This window comes from Electrophorus electricus, chromosome 17 (genome assembly GCF_013358815.1).
Source record: "Electrophorus electricus isolate fEleEle1 chromosome 17, fEleEle1.pri, whole genome shotgun sequence".
NCBI classification, from domain to species: domain Eukaryota; kingdom Metazoa; phylum Chordata; class Actinopteri; order Gymnotiformes; family Gymnotidae; genus Electrophorus; species Electrophorus electricus.
The window spans coordinates 5,370,637-5,388,140 of record NC_049551.1 but is presented as its reverse complement, the minus strand read 5'-3'; the positions used below and the strand labels follow the sequence as shown (position 1 = coordinate 5,388,140).

Genomic DNA, 17,504 nt, shown 5'->3' with positions numbered 1-17,504 from the left:
ACAGCCCTGCCTGCATGTTGTGTCCAGAAAGCTCTCTCCTCCGCGTGTGCTGACAGAGGGGAGGATGCCCTGCCACCCTCCGGGCGCAGTTTTAGGAACGCAGTCCTCCGTCGGCTCGTGCAAACAAGTTTGCCAATGGAGATGGGGCCGACGGATGGAGAGGTGATTATAGGGGTAGTTGAAGGGGTGTTCAGATAGACTGACAGATGGATAAAACTGTAGAGCAGTTATACTATTCAGAGGGAAGCTAGGGTGATTAGGCTCATCCATTAGCCTCTGCCTCCGCCCCCCCCATCAGAGTGCTCTGGGGAGGACCTGGGCACAGGCATGACTCACTCATCGACAAAACACCTGGCACACAGGAACACTGTCTTAGCCAAGCACACGGTGCGTGGCACATGTACTGCTCCTCTGTAGGGCTGAGAGATCTACTGACACATGCAGCTATGCACATGCATGCACACAGAAAGAGAGAGAGAGAGAGAGAGAGAGAGAGAGAGAATGACTAATGGCAATAGGACATCAGCTGCACAGCACAGATGAAGTATCCATCAGTTACCCCTGCAGGAAGCCAATCTGTCCCATCCACTGAACACCCCCCACACACACACACGAACATAAACAAAATGAAATCCTGCCAGCACCCATGCTGACACTACCATGCATTATTAAAACCACTAACAATCAGCAGAGGAAGTGAGAGAAGCCTCTCCATTAGAGAGAGAGAAGTTCATCCTTCCCTCTCCTCCTCAACTCTCACTCACTCACTGTTTCTGTAGAAAGAGAGAGAGGAGAAGAAATATCTCACACACACACACACACACACACACACACACACACACACACACACACACACACACATTAATGCAGCCGACTTGGACAAGGCAGATTATTTTCTGGCCAAAGCCGTGCGCTCCCTAATTCTGATTAACACCATAACAAATGAATCGTGCTGTCTAATCGTCCACCTGGGTGAAGAAGCCTACGACTGTTCTTAAACATTCAGCGCATTGGATAAAAGGAACACAGCAGAGAAAGCAGATCACTTCAGACACGGAGCTGCGTTTAAAAGACCTCCTCCGCTTCCAAGAGGGGGGGGCCCTCCGTGTCCGAGGGCACAAAAGACAGGCTAAAGCTGTTGATCTAATCAAGGCAGCCCTCGGTCACCAAGGAAATCACAGAGCAATGAAGATCGGCACCAACAGAGCCGCTTTTTCTGGTTTTATACTGAGAAGTGCCTAAACCACAAGATTAAATGGGTGAAATAAAATGGAAATCAACAGCTGACAAAAAGATGCTGAGGTGACAGACAACACTGCGACTATCAGTAGTACCCAAAATCTGCCACTGATGGTCCACAACAAACGTGTGCACGTCTGTATCACGTGGTCCCAGAAAGCACAGAGACCATCAGGCATCACTGAACATAAATTTGGCATTTTTAAACCAATTTCGTTCCTGCATTCCGCATTGATTCTAGATGTTGGGGTCGTGGTTGCATTTAGAAGAAAAAAAACAAAAACACACAAAACTGTCTCCAGAAGCATTCTTAACTCCTTTTAGTGGCCTGACATGCCTTACATAAAAACAGCAGTGTGTCTGTGTAAGAAGAGAACGCTGCAGAGAAGAAAGCAAACTGTAGACCCTTTGAAATCAGACGAGACCTATGCTAAGAGACATCTTAAACCTGACCTCAAAAGTTCATCTGCCCTAGTGCCGTCTGAACTGCTGTGCGGCGAGGAGATTCTTTGATACAATGCATCTTTGCTTAAGTATGCAGAGCATTTACAAAGAGCCTCTGAATTGCACTGGGTCCATGAGTATTTGATTAGACCGCGAGTATTTTCCCCCAGCAAGAGCAAATTTAGGCCTCATGCAGCCTAAAGGAAATGTATTTAGATAATTAAATCAGAATGTGTGTCTTCACCCAGGGAGAAGCTTTTTAAGATGCAAATCCCTTCAGCACATTCGTATGGGCCAAAGATTAATATTCCCTTATCATTACACTCTGGGTATAAGATAAGTGATTTGAACTGAATGTTGTTCATACGCAAGCTAAAGAGTGAGGAGGATAATAGCATTGTGGTAGTAATTACCAACAATCTCTGAAATCAGGAGTGTTGAACAAGAAAGAGAATCTTGGCCTAATTAGCCAGTGGAGCCCAGACAGGCAAAGTGCAAGTCAGAGTTGCACAACAACCCAAATCATTACAACAAAAACACCAGAGGGAGAGCAGCACTGCTCAGCCTATGCACCTGATCTCATGCATGCGCACACACACAAATATATAACTATATGGCTATATAACAAATAAGAATTAGATCTATGCAATTACGTCAAAACAATTTAAATTTTTTGTGCACCTTAAGAGTATCATCATTATCCAAAATAAATATTTTGAATACAAATCCTTGTGTGCATGTATGATAAATATCTGGCTCAGTCCATTCCAGAGCACAATTCTCTCTCACCAGCCTATTGCCTGGTTAGAAGCCACCCTGGAGGTGCAGGAAGAGAACAGTGGCACCGTCAGGGAGGAGGGGCCAGACACACATGGTCCCACCCACCCCTAAAGCCCTAGAAACACCCCAACCCTACGGACTCCCACCGCCCACCACCTCCTCCCCCCATCCTGTCCTGCCCCCCACCTCTACCTCTTATTTCCTGATTGATCACGATGGTCTTGTAAGCCCCGACCCCACTCGAAGCCCTTGTGTGAAAGCTACAGACAGGCAGGCAGACAGACAGGCAGACAGACAGGCAGGATCAAGCCCTTCATTCCTGCTGGCTGGATTTATTGATTCAAATCTCTTTTGTGCAGAATACCATCTGACAAACCCCAATCAAGCCAGCAGGCTGTTCATCAGACCTCATCACCAGAAAGATCAAATAAATATTTATAAATATTTAAAGGAGACTGCGAACGGCTGCCATTTTGAATGTATAATGAATGTCCATGTGCTACACTGTAATAGCAGCTAGCTGCAGAATCAAGTGCTCTCACTAATTAAACAAACATTCTTCAAGCTGTGCTGTCAGAAGAGTGTGTGTGTACACATGCAACTGTAACTCATGGCAGTCCACTGAACTGTGAGATTCCTGACACTGCCCAGATACACCTACATTCATGTGTCACAGAGCTGAATATTGTAAAAATGTGAACTGCCAAGTATTCTTCTCCAGTGTTACTACTGGATGATGGAAACACTCCTGTGTCTTTTTAAAACATTAATAAGACAGTATGTGTATACACTTTAATCAGATAAGACTACAGATGAGCTCTCTTTACAAACAAACAAACAAAAACAAAACAAACCAGAGCCCATAATCGCCCTGCTGTGGATCCCAACTCAATCAGAGCAATCTCAGGCTTGATGCAGGGCCCCGTCAAAATGGCCTGGTGTATTTGCATGTGGCTGATGGGCTCTCTGGTGAGGAGGGCTGTTCTCCCTGCGTGCGTGAGCCTGGGCCGCCTGGTCCGGACAGCAGCAGGCAGGTCTGCCTGTGTTGGATCCACATCCGGATCTGCCCCGCCCCAAGCTAGTGCCACTTATCTGCCTGAGGGAGGACCAATCTCTGCAGTCTGTACGCACGCGTCCAGACGGGAAACCAAAAAAAAAAAAACACCCCTACCCCCACACCCACCCTCCTACCGCCACCCACATGCTCAGAGTAGCATTATTTCGCCTGGATGTATGGGTGTGGATCTGTGTGCGTGCGCGCGCATGCTTTAATAATAAGCTGTCAGTCAGCCATTCAGGACTGTCAGTACCATGCAAATCACACAGCCACGCACGCACACAGAGAGAGAGACTGCGCTAGTGCGAACTTCACTTCTTTTATGGAAACTTACCTCGGCTTTCTCTCTCACTAGGGTGCTAGGATTAGTCCATTATCATACTTGTTCAAAAACATTGTTGTTTTTTTTTTTGTTTTTTTTGTTGCTTAGCTTTTTAGTCTGTTGTCAAACCTTCACCTCTTCAAAGTCAACAAACTGGGACAAAATATGGGTGGCTGTGTGTGGGTGTGGGTGTGTGTGTGTGTGTGTGTGATTGAGGTGGGGGAGAGGTGTAATCCTTCATTTTCTGAGAACAGACAGTATTGCTCTTCACCCTCCCACATAGACAGGAAGAGCAGCAGGAAATTAACTGGAAATTATATTCACAGCCTTCTGTCAGCTCCCACAATCTGGACCTGCATCGCCCCCACGCGAACAGCGCACTCAAACTGGACAATCACCCTTCTGTAGCGGCCGCGGTTAGCTGAACATACAGGGGAGGGTTTTCCCCAATTAGCCAGCCAGGTTAAAAGTCAAAGAAAGAAAGGAATGAATATCTCCATGACACCCGGAGAGGGAGAGCAGAGATGTAAAGGGCCAAGACAGTGAGCAATCCCCTACAGCCTGCCGAGTCTCACCCATGGACGCCATAAATTAAACGCAGCCAACATGTAGGCTGTGCAGCCATGCCGCAAAGAACACAGGTGATGCAGTGAACGTGGAGGCTGTCGCTCTCATCCGCCAAAAAACCCCAACTGAACAGGCTCAGTGACACGCATCCACCTACGCCCCCGCCCACACACAGCAGGCCATCGCTCTGGCTGTGCCTGGAACAATACAATGGACACATTATTGCTGGAACTGCTGTCTCAACAACAAGGCTCACTTCCACCCCGTCACGGGCTGGCAGATGGAGTCCAGACTCCGAGTGCTGCTCTTCCCCGGGCCACCGCGAGGAGCTGCAACGAAACGCGCAGGGGTGGGGGTGTAAGCGCACGCACACGCGCACACACACACACACACACACACACACAGGCAATGCCTTGGGGGCAGGCCAGTCATACAGGAAACTGCGTTATCCTGCCAGAGAGGGACTTCCTTTCCTTTACTGCACCTGTGGACAGGGGCTTTGGGAACTGGACACTCGTCCATGTGATGCGTGACGTACGAGAGAGCCGTAAATTCCGATGGCAGGCCCAGTTTGAGACGAGAGGGGGACAAAAAAAAAAAATTTAAATCCACACAGCACACCGACAGGCACTTTACCCGCCTGGGCCATGAGAGTTAGAGCTCTGGATTTGCCACACACACACCGTACGATGCTGTGCTGCATGTGCGGCTGTGGACACAGTAGGGAACGACCATAAAAGCAGCGCATGTGTCATCAGGGCTTCCCGGGTGATGTCCAGGTTGGTTATACCAGTAGGAGGGCTGTTTTCCCAGTAAGTACGGTGGAGAAGTCTGCTGCTGGGTCTCGCTCGCCAAGCGCAACTAAGCCATCGTTCGCAATCTTGCCTTCGTCTGCAGATATCCTGGGTCTCGTGCCAACGGTCCCTCCCGAGTTCGGTGAAACGCAGGCATATGGGCTCTCTTTCCACGCAGGGCAAACACTCATTTATGAAGCATGTGCAAATACAGCCTCTTATAGTTAACAGAGTGACTCGGTACAAATCACCTTCCAAATCATAATCAAGCTGCTGAGCACACGTCAAGCTCTCTGAATTTGCATTCGAGACCAAGAGTTAACCGAGTTAATAGAGCGTTCTCTTCAGTTTACCATCTTTATGAGGTAGCTCAGAAATAAATCTCGTCGCTCTTCAGCGAGGGCTCTCTGGCTAAAGCATGGTCCGAAACTAAAAAAGGACTCTCCAAATGGACTTCAAACAGAAGGATGTTTTGCTCAAGGCTGAACTTAAACTTGAGCAAACAGGTCCAGGTCATCTAAGGTAACGGCCTGGTACAGGAGACGGAGGCGGGGCGTCAGGGCTGTTTTGTGCGGTGGAGCCGCAGAGAGCCAAGCACCGGGGGCCATTTTCTTTCCTGCAGTGTCCGAGTAGCCCAGACCAGCACTCTCCATATTAACCGGAACAACTTCTCCACCCAAAATCTCTTCCCCTCCTAATTCAGCAACTTCATCAGGGTGAGCCCATGTGTATACGTTTTCTGAAAATGATCCAGATGGATGGGTTTCCCCCAACCTGACCTTCCTCTCATTCACCCCAGTATTTTATTCACTTTTTCATAACGTTGTTCCTGCTGCTCGGTTTAGATGTTTTTAGAGCTTTTAAAACTGCCAGCAGCTCTCCCTGATCCGTCACCTCCGTGTAACGGGACACTTGTGTTACTCTGGGTAGAGGACGGCTGTGCTTTCTGGATTCGGGTGTGTTCATGTGGGGTGTCACTACTGCTGAGAAGCTCAGCAAAGAAAAAAGTGATATCACCACAGCATAAAGGACACTGTGACAGTACTTCCTGTTACTTCCTGTGCAAGTGTCTATGTCCATGGTGATAAGATCTTCCTGCTGATCACTGCATGCACTCAGATTGGCAGACAGGTCAGATCAGGGGGAGAGGAAGCTTCTTTCTGCCTGCAATGCAGAATAATTGAGTGCGAAGTTATTTCTACATTAGCAGAACTGAAGCAAGAAAACAAGAATTTGCATTTATTGGCACTGAATACTAATGAACTCGGTCAGCGGTTTGCTTGCTTTGGGTTGCAGATTGTTGCTCATAATAGGCAACTGTCATGAGCCATAAGAACACACACAGACACAAACACAGCATGAGCAGATCAGAGTAGCATTTTCCTTGGCAATGTGCAATTAAAATGCACTGCGAGCTACATGCGCATGACGGGAACAAACAGGAGGAGGCAGGGAAGAACATGGGCCATGGTAGTGGCGAGCGCCAACTCGGTTACAGCTCCGTCCTGCTTCCTGGCACGGCACTACCAAAGCAAGCCGCTCCTGCGATGACGGCTTTGGGGAGTGAGAGCGAACGAGACGCGAGCCTTCTACACGCCGGCGCCTGGCCTGCAGGCTAAGCACGAACGGGAGCCGGCCCTGGGATTGGGGGGGCTCAGGGGATCAGGGGCTCGGTCTCCTGCCGACCTGCCCTGAAGGGATGAATCTCTCCCTCCCACCGCCTCTCTCGTCATTCCCGTAATGAAGCTCTTTATGGCCTACTGCACCCATAGCAGATCAATATGGACCTTATCTGTGTGTGTGTGTGTGCGCGCGCGCACGCACACACAGCTCGAGGCTCTCCAGCTCAGAAGAAAAGCACACAATTCTCAATCCACACTGTAACTTGGTTTAAAATATCTGTGGAATAAAGCAGTCTAATTAACCCAATTAGAAGCAAAGTTATTAAAGGTGTATTGGGGGCTTCTTAAAAGATTTAAAGAACAAAGTAGTTGAATTACTGAAAGTGAAATTAACAATTTCGCTTCTGCAATGGTCTCAGGGGCTGAAGCAGGAAACGCGTTTGTCTAGGGTTAGAGGTTAGTTAAGAGCATTCATCATTCTTAAAAGACATCATAAATGTGTGTTAACGTGTATGTGTGCAGTTGTCAGTGTGCAGACTAAATAGAATCTCTCACGCTGAGTGACACCTGTCATGGAGTGGCAGACGAAAGACGTGAGGGACTGCCAGAGGGAGTGATGGGAAGGGGAGTGTTAGGCGCGCTGCTGTTCAGCTCATCTCAGGCTAATGGAGCAGGCAGCCATGATGCCAGAGGGCCATGCTGTTTCCATGGAGCCGCAGACGTCGGCACCCAGTGACAACACCAGCCAGGCAGGTCAACTCGCACAAATAACATCGCTGTCATCACGGCATGCAAGAAGCTGGTTCCTCCGAAGGGTTGTTTAAACTACTCTCTCTTCTCTCTCACACACACACACACACAAATTACAAACTAGCTCTGGCTAGACAAAATTGCTCTGAACTGTAAAACATAGCCGATTAGCTGTGTGGGGTGCGTGAGGCTGAAATATACGTTGCAAAAACGTGTTCAAAAGTTCTGCAAGTGAAAACACACTCCCTCTCTGAGAAGTGCTCTCTCTGCGGCCCTCTGTCTCAAGAGTAGTTCGTGAGACAGAGCTCACTTGTTTGTGTGGGTCTGTATGTACGTGTGTGCGGTGTATAAGGTGGAGCCTGAACTCTGCGGACTGGGGTGTGTGAGCTTGCGCGCGCGTGTGAGGGGCAAGTGCCTCATTGCTTCATGTGGTTACTGAGGAGGAGGGACATACTGAGGTATAGCAGGGGTGCACGCGCACACACCCCCACCACGATAAATCAAACATGTCAGCCAGACTCCCAGCGGACCCAGCGCCACAAAGACACTTCACATATGGACGTACATGAAATGCTGCCAGACGAAGGACATGGCCCCTCCCGCCCCATCCATACCACCCCCACCCTGCCCTCTACTGGGGGACCCGCGCGCCCCTGCCCCTAACCGCACATGTGCCGGCAGGAATCCAGCCGACCTACAGCACAAGCACTGACATGAAACACCAGCAGAAAAAACAAAAAGAGGCCTGTTCTCATCTCCTCTCCCACTTATGCCCTAAAGGCTCAGTCAGCCTGGCAGGCTTTGCCATTGATTTGCCCTTTGGATGGGCTGAACCTGCCGTAGTATGGCACCTGCTTTGCGGCCTGTCTTGTAAGAGAGCACCAATGGGTGCGGACGTGCCGGGATGAGCAGAGACACCGCGAGACAATCAGGACAGACGCGTGTCCAGGCGGAGAGCCGAATTCAGGCACACTTATTTCACTCTGCTATGGGAAAGGGGACACACGCACGCACCAAAACATCACCTTGAGCGGAGGGAATGGATGTGTAATGTGTATAAGAATGTAAGAGCAGAAGTGGAGCAAACAGGAGGGACAGATAACCAGATGTTGTCAAGACATTAAGTAATAGATGTCCCAGCTTTTCCAGATGACATCCGCTGAACCTTCTGTCCCACCTGGTGTCTCTCCCCCCCCCAAATATCTCTCTCAGAGAGAGAGAGAGAGAGAGAGAGAGAGAGAGAAAGCGAAAGTGTATATTTTTAAATATATTTCTCTACATATGCCTCGAAGGAGGCGCGTGTGTGTATGTGTGTGTGTAAGCAGAAAGAAAACACAAACAGGATGTAACTGGATTTTCCTCCACCTTGCATTTACTCTCTCGACTCCCAGACACATCCAACACCTGGAACGAGATCACACAGCAAAGGTCCCGCAGCTCACCTCCACCCACCTCCACCTTGCCCTGCGCCCCTCTGCACCTCCAATGCAAGCTGGACGTGCCGCACCACGCGCAGCTTTAGGCCTCACATCTGGACCAAGGCGGTGGTCACCAGCATGTCCGTCATGAGCACAGCCACGGAGCTTTACAGTGGGGCGCGATCTGATTGGTCCCTGTACGAGGTGACCTTTCGACTGGTTGACCTGACATGTTGCTCCTCGCCGGCAGAAAGCTCAGGGGTGGCGTGTGGAAAGCACGCCCGCCACGCCACCAAGAGTGCCCCCCCCATCCAGCGGAAGCATAGGGGGCTAATTATGGCGTTATTCAAACACAACCCTGGGCTCATTAAACACGGCACCACCAACGCTGCCGCGGGACGGAGGAGAGAAGAGAAAACCTGGCCCTCAGCATGTGAGAGCACGCAGCTCGCAAACACAGAGGGATGAAAGAAACAGAAGAGATAGAAAAATCACTGGTGGGAGGGAAAGAGGGCAGAAACATCTGGTTGTCGGGCCCTTACTCCAGCGCTGTTTGAACTTCGCTGTGTTGGGGCATGCGTGAGTGCGTTAGACGCAGCTGTGGGGGGGCGGAGTAGTGGGGTGCGCAGAGGAGGGGGGGGTCCATTTGGGAAGCAGGCTCTTAGATGAGGGAGGCCATGGTTTCCCTTTCATCCCTCCTGGGGTCAACGAACTTTGAAGGCCTTGGGGCTCCGGTCTGTAAATAACTCAAATTAACGACCATCAGAGCAGCAGCATGGCCTGAAAGCCCTCCCGAAAAGAAAAAAAAACAAAACAAAACAAAACAACACAAAACAACAACAACACACAACAACAACCTGGAGTGAGTAGCATGGCATCTTGTATGTTAAATGCAGTTCAAAACGATAGTTCGGGCGACAGCTTTTCACAATCTGCTTCGAATTGCATCGCTTTTAGGGAGCCCCACTTGAAGGTGGCCCTCCGTGAAGGACGCTGGTTCTAAGGTTCCAGTCTCTGCAACAGATCGAGCTAACAAGCCTTTCAGAGGTGGTCTGGGTGGGCATAATTTACATGGTCTGTGCTCAGTAATCACAAGGGCGCGGGAGGTTTTGAACACTGGCTTGCGGCACTCGCTCCTCTCACAGCCATAGGGAAACTCGCCAGGCTGGGCTCCCCATGTGACTGACTAGTGCGCTTTCACATCCACCACTTTCTTGTTCCAGCCTCATCTGCACTTTCGTTTCTGCTTCAGCGGTCAGACACAAGCGCACGGTGGTCAGACACCAGCGCACCAAACAATAAGTGACTTGAACGCATTTTCCAGCGACCGTATAAAAACAAAAGACGCAGTCAAGGCAGGTTGGCCCCAGTCGTGTTAGCTGGCTCGCATTCAGCTAGTATCAAACCACAATGTACGAAGGTTTACGGGGGTTTTTTGTTTGTTTTTGGTTTTTTTTAAAACACTGACATTTTTTTCCATTCAGTAAAATATTTTACATTCTCCCTTGCTCTGTTAGACAGGTCGTCATGATGTTTTTCAGAAATACCCCCAGTGCAGCAAGCAGGCTGCGAGTCAGCCGGGAGCCCCTTGCGGATGTCGCCATACACAAGTCTGGCTCGGCCTACATAGCACACAACAAACACAGTGCCGCAGATCGTCAGGGCAGGAAGGGACTGAACCCAAGCTGCTAGGCGTGTGCTGGTTTCCTCCTAAAATGTCACTTCTAATTATTTCAAAGAAATTACATAATTTTAGTTTATTAAGAACATAGCTGTATAAATAAATGCAAAACCATCTGTCTATAATGAGATGCGCATGGCATGCCCAGGCCCACAAAGCCTGAATTCTAATACTACATTAATTTTTTTGCTGGGTTTCAGTGCAAGATTGTCATTATTGAAGTAGCCTCCAATTTCAGATATGTTACATAAATAAAATGCACATGAAAAGGGAGCGCAAATGTCTGTCCTAATAACATACTGCAGGTTTGAAGCCTTTCATGTCCTGCCTAATAACTAACTACAGGTTTAAAATCTATCATGGCAACAGTGATTCTGAAATACAGCAGATGATATAAATTAACACTGCGGAACAATCACTTAATACATTTTCACTCAAAGATTACAAAATCATACCTTTGAAAGCTTTCCCAGAAAATATCTGACGTCTCATATCTTAAGAAGTTAGATTTATTTGGTTAATATTTTGGAGGAGTTTTTGCTTTACCAAAATGGTCTCACACACGGACACACACGGGTAAAACAAGTGCTTGTTTCTTTGTTTTATGCAAATATGAAAAACATTTGCTTTTGTCCAGTGGCTAGCCATCATGATTACAAAAACTGGAAATACTAACCAATGAGAGATTACTGCAGTTCACTCTGAAGCAGCAAAGCATCTGAAACTGTCCTGTGCGAAGGCCAAGAAGTGCACTTATATACACTCTACTCCTTTAGTCTACAGAGTTGCCATGTTCTTCCTAAGTGTGCGTGAGGTCTTTTTGCGGGAGGTCCAGGCCTGGCCGGCCATGCTCTGCCTGTGGAGGGCCCTGTGTTCGCACGCAGTGAGGTGAAGTTGAAGCGGCGTGTTGCGCACCGAGCGTTCCCGCAATGTGTTGCGCTTTCATTGTTTACCCACAGCAGGTAGAGGAGGGCCGAAAGGTAGGCGGGTCTCAAGCGACAACTGTGTCATGTTTTTCTGCCCGAGGAGAGCTGGGACCTCACCACGGCAGGGAGCCCCGCCGCACAGCCGGACGCCAGCTTTCCATGCGCCCGCACATATACCGGGGAGCCGGCAGCACGCAGCGATGTGCTAAAGTGTGCTGGTTAGTTATCTCAAGGCTGATAAGATAAAGTCAAAAGGTGGTTGTACGTAAAAACACTTTCGCTCCTACACTGAGCTACTAAAAAGATCTTCTACTTGACCTTACAGAACACTCATGCAGTAGGCCTACTTGTAAAGGGGCATTTGTGATGTTGTGATGTGGTGCTATCTAAACCACCGAGAGGGAGGTGTCAAACACCTGGGGGAGAATAAATAAATAAATAAAATAACAGGCTGTTCAAGAAGCCAGGAAGAAATGGCCTGACCTGCAGCAACCTCGCGGTCAATCAGCTGAAAGTGAAGCAGGTTTCATTTACAGGGAAGTGCATGACAACCGACAGCAATTGCTGCACAGGTGGTGGAGTGCATTAGCTCGGCGAGGTCCGGCTCAGAGGGGGTGTAATCCTCCCTCGCACTCCACTTGCAGAGCTGACAGAGGCCAGAGAAGACCAGACATCACGTCCTCCCATTATCTACAGAAGCAGTAAACACAGAGCTCAATTTCGCGGGTTAGCCATGTCTGCAGTGAGAGTGGCTGTGCACGGTGGAGCCTGTGACTGCTATCTCTAACCCTCTTAAAAGGCCAAACCTCAGCTATTTGGCTGCGTAAGCCTAACCAGCAGCTTAAACACCCCCCCGCTGAGCTCACCTCAAAGCCACTGCAACCTTCGTGCATTTCTCAGTACTTTATGCCTGTCTCAAAAAACAGACTTGTTTTCCACCCTCATCAGAACCGTTTCAGGTTTGTTTTTGTTTTTTTTATTTTATGTGGCAATTGCGTACTAAACAACATGTGCTACCAGGTATTTACACTTTGAGGCACACATCTGATATGAATAAAAAAATAAATAAAAACTGACAATGGACTTGCAAGCTGAACACCAGACTAGGTGCACAGTAAAATTAGTTCAATGATTAACCAGTAGTAGAGGATGAGGAACTAGGCAGCGGTATTGTGTTCCTGCAGGGGATTGTCTCTTGTGCCTGGTTCATGCTCCGACATCGGCAGCAGTGGCCAGAAGGGTAGCATGTCAAAGCCACAGAAAGAGGAGGACGAAATGACACGTCCCATGAACAGCCCATACTTCACTCTTTGCTCCGTGCGTGTGCGCTCGATAAGGCCACGTTCCACGTCCACGAGTGAGGCAAGGTCAGCCCTTAATGACACTACTGACCGATGCTAATGCATTTAGACCGTTTCAGCCAGGCACGGGAAAACCTCCAACCTCGTCGGCTGTTTGCCGTGACTGAGCAGTGGCCTGAGCCCCGCTGCAAGGCAGACTGCATCAAACGTCTACAGACACAAAAGCCCCCCACCCAACAGAGACTATAAGCACTGCACAATTAACTTATTATGGCCCACTGCAAAACTAATAGCAAGAAAATAAAACTATGACAAACGTAAGAGATTTTTCCCTTAACAGGCTGCGTTTTTTTTCATGATCTACGCATTTTAAATCCAGGGCTAACTGCATTGCCCTGACCAACTCTTAACTTAATTAGCTTTAGGTGTGATTAATTATGTACCCTTGATAGCACACATAGTCCCAATGAGCACATCAACTTGATACACTTGGATCCAACTGAAGGTAACAAAACATTTAAGCCCAATTATAGAATTATACACAACAATAAACATGGTGCATTAGGAAAGTCAAGACTTGACCTAGGCTAATATTGTATTTTGAGACCAGCAGCACACATGCAGACTGAAAAAACAAAATCCCTTAAAAAAAAAGACACTTGGATTTGAAGTCATCTTTTCTGCTGCAAAGATTCAGTATTTCCCCGTGTGTATCCAGCACAAGGCTGTCTGCGAGTAATGCTGTTTACAGCAGGCGGCCAGCCCCATGGCTGCTCTCAGAGGTACAGCACAATGACTTAAGCACATGGAAGACATGTGCGGGCCAAGCTACAGCCCGGCAGCCACAGCAGTGGGCACACACACTCCAGCACTACGCCGCCGCTCACCTTCCGTCATTATTACCGTAATCGACTTCATGCACGCAAGGCCACATAACGCATACGCCTCCGATCTCAAACTGGTTTTGTTTGTGGAGGAAAGCGCTCCTCCGCTATGCGCTGTGGGCCCGCACAGTGGGGCCTTCGGGGCAGCAGAGGGGGGACTCTCCCTGGAGACGCAAACACGCGGAGACACGGCAGGAGCGGCGTGCCGTCAGCACGTGTGTCTGCTGTGAACATGCTGGGGGTACGGCAGTGTGTCAGCACAGCCTGTCAGGCAGAGTCCTCTGGCTAACAAAAGCACCTCTACTCTCCATCACACCAAACTCCCAATACACACACACACCCACACACACACACCCACACACACCCACACACCCCACCTGGCCTTTACTGGCCTGTTTTCTCATCTCCATCACTCCACACACACCCCCCACCCCTTCATGCACATGGCTGTTTTCTCAATCACTCGTTCCCTGCGGAGAGCAGGGAGTCTGAGGTCAGTGCAAGGGACAGAACTGGCAATTTGGCCAAATTAAACACCCCTGCCAAGAGCTCTTCCAGGAGCAGTAGAGTGGCCCCGACCACTCCTATTGTGTCTCTCACACACACGCACGCGCGCGCACACACACGCACGCACGCACGCACATAAATGTTGGGCAATAAACCAACAACTAAAAATACGCTGTTGGAAAACATGTTGAGGACTCTCTCAAAATGTACACCGTACAGCAGTTACCTAAATAATTAGGGGCCAAAATAATTGCAAATGAGAGGCTATACTTTAAACCAGATGCTGGAAATGTTACATTTGGCTGTCAGGAAACCATAAGGCTAAGATTTTCCTCTTCACTTCAGACATAATATTAGGAGAGGAGCAGGTCCTAAATCAGCAGGCTGTGAGCTCTCTGGACAGCATCTCTCCTCACAAACTAGCCGGGGCCACATACAAAGGAATGAGCTGACCTGGTGTTTGCCCTTTGTGCACACACATTAAGAGTTCTCATTAAGAAACGAAGAAACCTGCCATTGACAGGTTTGACCTGTGTGACCCCTGGCCCAGTATGGATGAGCTCATTCCATCTGACTGTCAGAAAGGGGCTTCTGTGGCAATTACCAGCTGCTCTTGCTATCGTTAAACACTGGAATAAATGACAAGCACAAAGAGTGTCATGTGACCTAACCTTTCAACAACCCCCCCCCCCCAGTTCCTGGCAGTGTGTTCAAAGAGAGGGGCAGGTCGTTGTCAGGAAGAAAAAAGCTCAACCAGGGATTAGGCTGAGAACCATGCTAACACTCAACAATTACCTCAAGAAAACCATCTGCCCATGTCAAAACACATGTCCATGAGGCAGAGTAGCTGGGAATAACAGTCTTGGACAGTAGGATAAACTCTCCCCCCCACACACACACACACCCCTCCATCATTCCCTGCAAAACAAGCAGTTTCACAGCACTGCTCCACCTGAACACTGTGCTCCACACACACACACACACACACACACACAAAATCCCCCTCCGTTTACCTGCCTACAAAAGACCCGACGGCATCCTCTCCATCCCACATGCGCAGCCCAGCGAGAGACTGCGGCAACCCAGCACGCGTCCGTGGCCCGTGGCCTCCTTACCTGTCCTGCGACTGCTCCTCATACATCCTCTCCTTGCCCTCTTTAAAGAGGCGGATAGCCCTCTTGGACTTCTTCATCAGGCTGTCGATGTAGACTTTGAAGTAGTCGTTCTCGCTGAGCTGCGCCAGCTTCTGGCTCTCCTCGTACTTGCACAGGATCATCCGCAGATGCTGGTACGTGTCCGGCAGGATGTCCAGGATGTACGGAGGGCTGTTCTTCAGCTGCAGCCTGGGGTTCTGGCACAGCCTCACCTACACGGGACACACAGCTTGACTTCAGACGTTTCATTTAAACCTTAATGATGAAATGAATGCGTCCCCACTGGCATCTGACATAAAGGCTGGAAAGCTGCAGACATATTTCTCTTCATTCCAGACTTGTTTCTCCAATCACTGATATATGGAGACATTATGTGCAACTAAATACACACTGCAATTTCAAACGCTTAACTGTGTCAATAGGTTTATCGTATTAGTCAAGATATTAATGCCTGAAGCTACAACTCTCAACGAGAGATGCAAAGTAAATGTGCGGCCGTCCAGTTTTCTTCATGCAATCATTCGGTGACGGTGAGGCTGCTAACCTTTCCAAAAACCGCTTTAGAGAAAACTACTTCAGTTTAGGGAGCAGAGGACACGCTGCCGCGTCTTCACGAGTGGGGGGTGTAAATACAGGTCCGGACGCTTACCACTTTGTCCATGAGTTTCCACGTTTTCTCCACCGTCCGACGGTCTGCCGCGGCTTGCTTAGGGGGTCCGACCGCGTCCTGAATGGCATCGATAATACCCAAAATGCGACCTTTGCGGGGGTTCTGGGCACGTCCACCGAGACTGCGGCCACTGAGAGCGGTTGCCATTTCCTCTGCACTACAGGGAAGACACGAGAGCTCTCTGTGCGAAACACACCGACTTCAGCGGAAAACGACAGCGAACGACTGCTCAGGCTGGGAAAATAAACCCGCAGCTACAGCCACTGAAGCCTGCTGCTTCACCTAAAAGGAAGTCGAGTTACTTTTTAAACAGCTCAGCGAAGAACATAGGTTAGATAAACTAGCTAGCTAGCTAGCTAGCTAACTGGCCAACAACAGCTACTGAACTTAAATTTCACTCAGACACCGTGTCCTAATTGTCGACTATGAAAAGTTCAACGTATTTAAAGTTGAACTGCGTTCGGTAAAAAATTGGATACAATCGCTTTAAGTCACAACGCCGCAATGAACTCTTCAACATCTGTAGGAAAGGAGTTATTAGATAAACCATGACTGTGGGCATTTTGGTGTTTCTGTCGGCGTAAGTGTGCTGTCGGATCGTCCGCAAACTCCAGACTTACTGCGGCAAAACAGAGGAGCTGCCAAAAGACGGAATGTCAACGCGGAGTTCCTGAGTCGAAGCAAGGAGGTCTCAGTAACAAAACAAAAACCGCGACGAAATAAAAACCAGCGCAAATGCGAGAGAAACTATTACATATCTATCCCAACGGTCTGTCAACAGAATACATTCTTCTACAACCTCTCCCCAAATAGGAAATGAAATGTATTTATTAAAAAAAAAAAAAAAAAAATCCCGTTTTCCACGGTCGCCGACACCGTCGCTGGGTGCTCGTTTCAAAATCAGTACGCGTTTAAAAACGCCTTGGATAAGAGGCGTCCGGGCTGCGTCGGGCTGTGTGCCGCTCCAAGGCGGAGTCCGAGCTGCGGCTCGCCATAGCGGGCCGCCCTCCCGGCGTGACGGATTGCCTTTCTCGCCAATCGCCGTCGAGAACCGAAAAGCGTTTACCTGACATTCTGCTAGCGACGAATAAAAGCGGGCGAAACCTTTTCGTAGGCGGTTCCGTATTTATTAGTATGCAAAATAGCTGTCGCCGAATCGCGTTCAACTTTCCAGTGGAAACTAATGGTGGTGTTTACGTGACTTTAAGCAACGTGGGAGATGAGTCAGTCTCAAGACTGATAAAATCAATTTCTGAATATTTTTTAAGAATCTGTTATCCGATTGTTCTGCTCTGTAATATTTAAACGTCTTGCGAATTTAACTGAGTCCGTGGAAGCAATGTTGTGCAATAGCCTTGCTAATTTCCCTGCGTGAAGAGGTAAACACC

The 17,504-nt window shown here is 48.9% G+C and overlaps 1 protein-coding gene across 2 annotated transcripts in view; it reads right to left on the bottom strand.

Annotated features, from left to right (window-relative positions):
• The window catches only part of cblb (Cbl proto-oncogene B, E3 ubiquitin protein ligase), a 45,940-nt gene extending 28,880 nt beyond the window's left edge, over window positions 1–17,060 (bottom strand). For both annotated transcript variants that reach the window (XM_035535954.1, XM_035535955.1), the window contains exons 1-3: window positions 16,737–17,060; window positions 16,096–16,273; window positions 15,408–15,658 (exon numbers count right to left, since the gene is read on the bottom strand). In XM_035535954.1, coding sequence (XP_035391847.1) covers window positions 15,408–15,658; window positions 16,096–16,263 — 419 coding nt within the window. In that variant the 5' untranslated portion in view covers window positions 16,264–16,273; window positions 16,737–17,060. The remainder of the gene's footprint in view (window positions 1–15,407; window positions 15,659–16,095; window positions 16,274–16,736) is intronic.
• Between the last annotated feature and the right edge of the window lie 444 nt (window positions 17,061–17,504).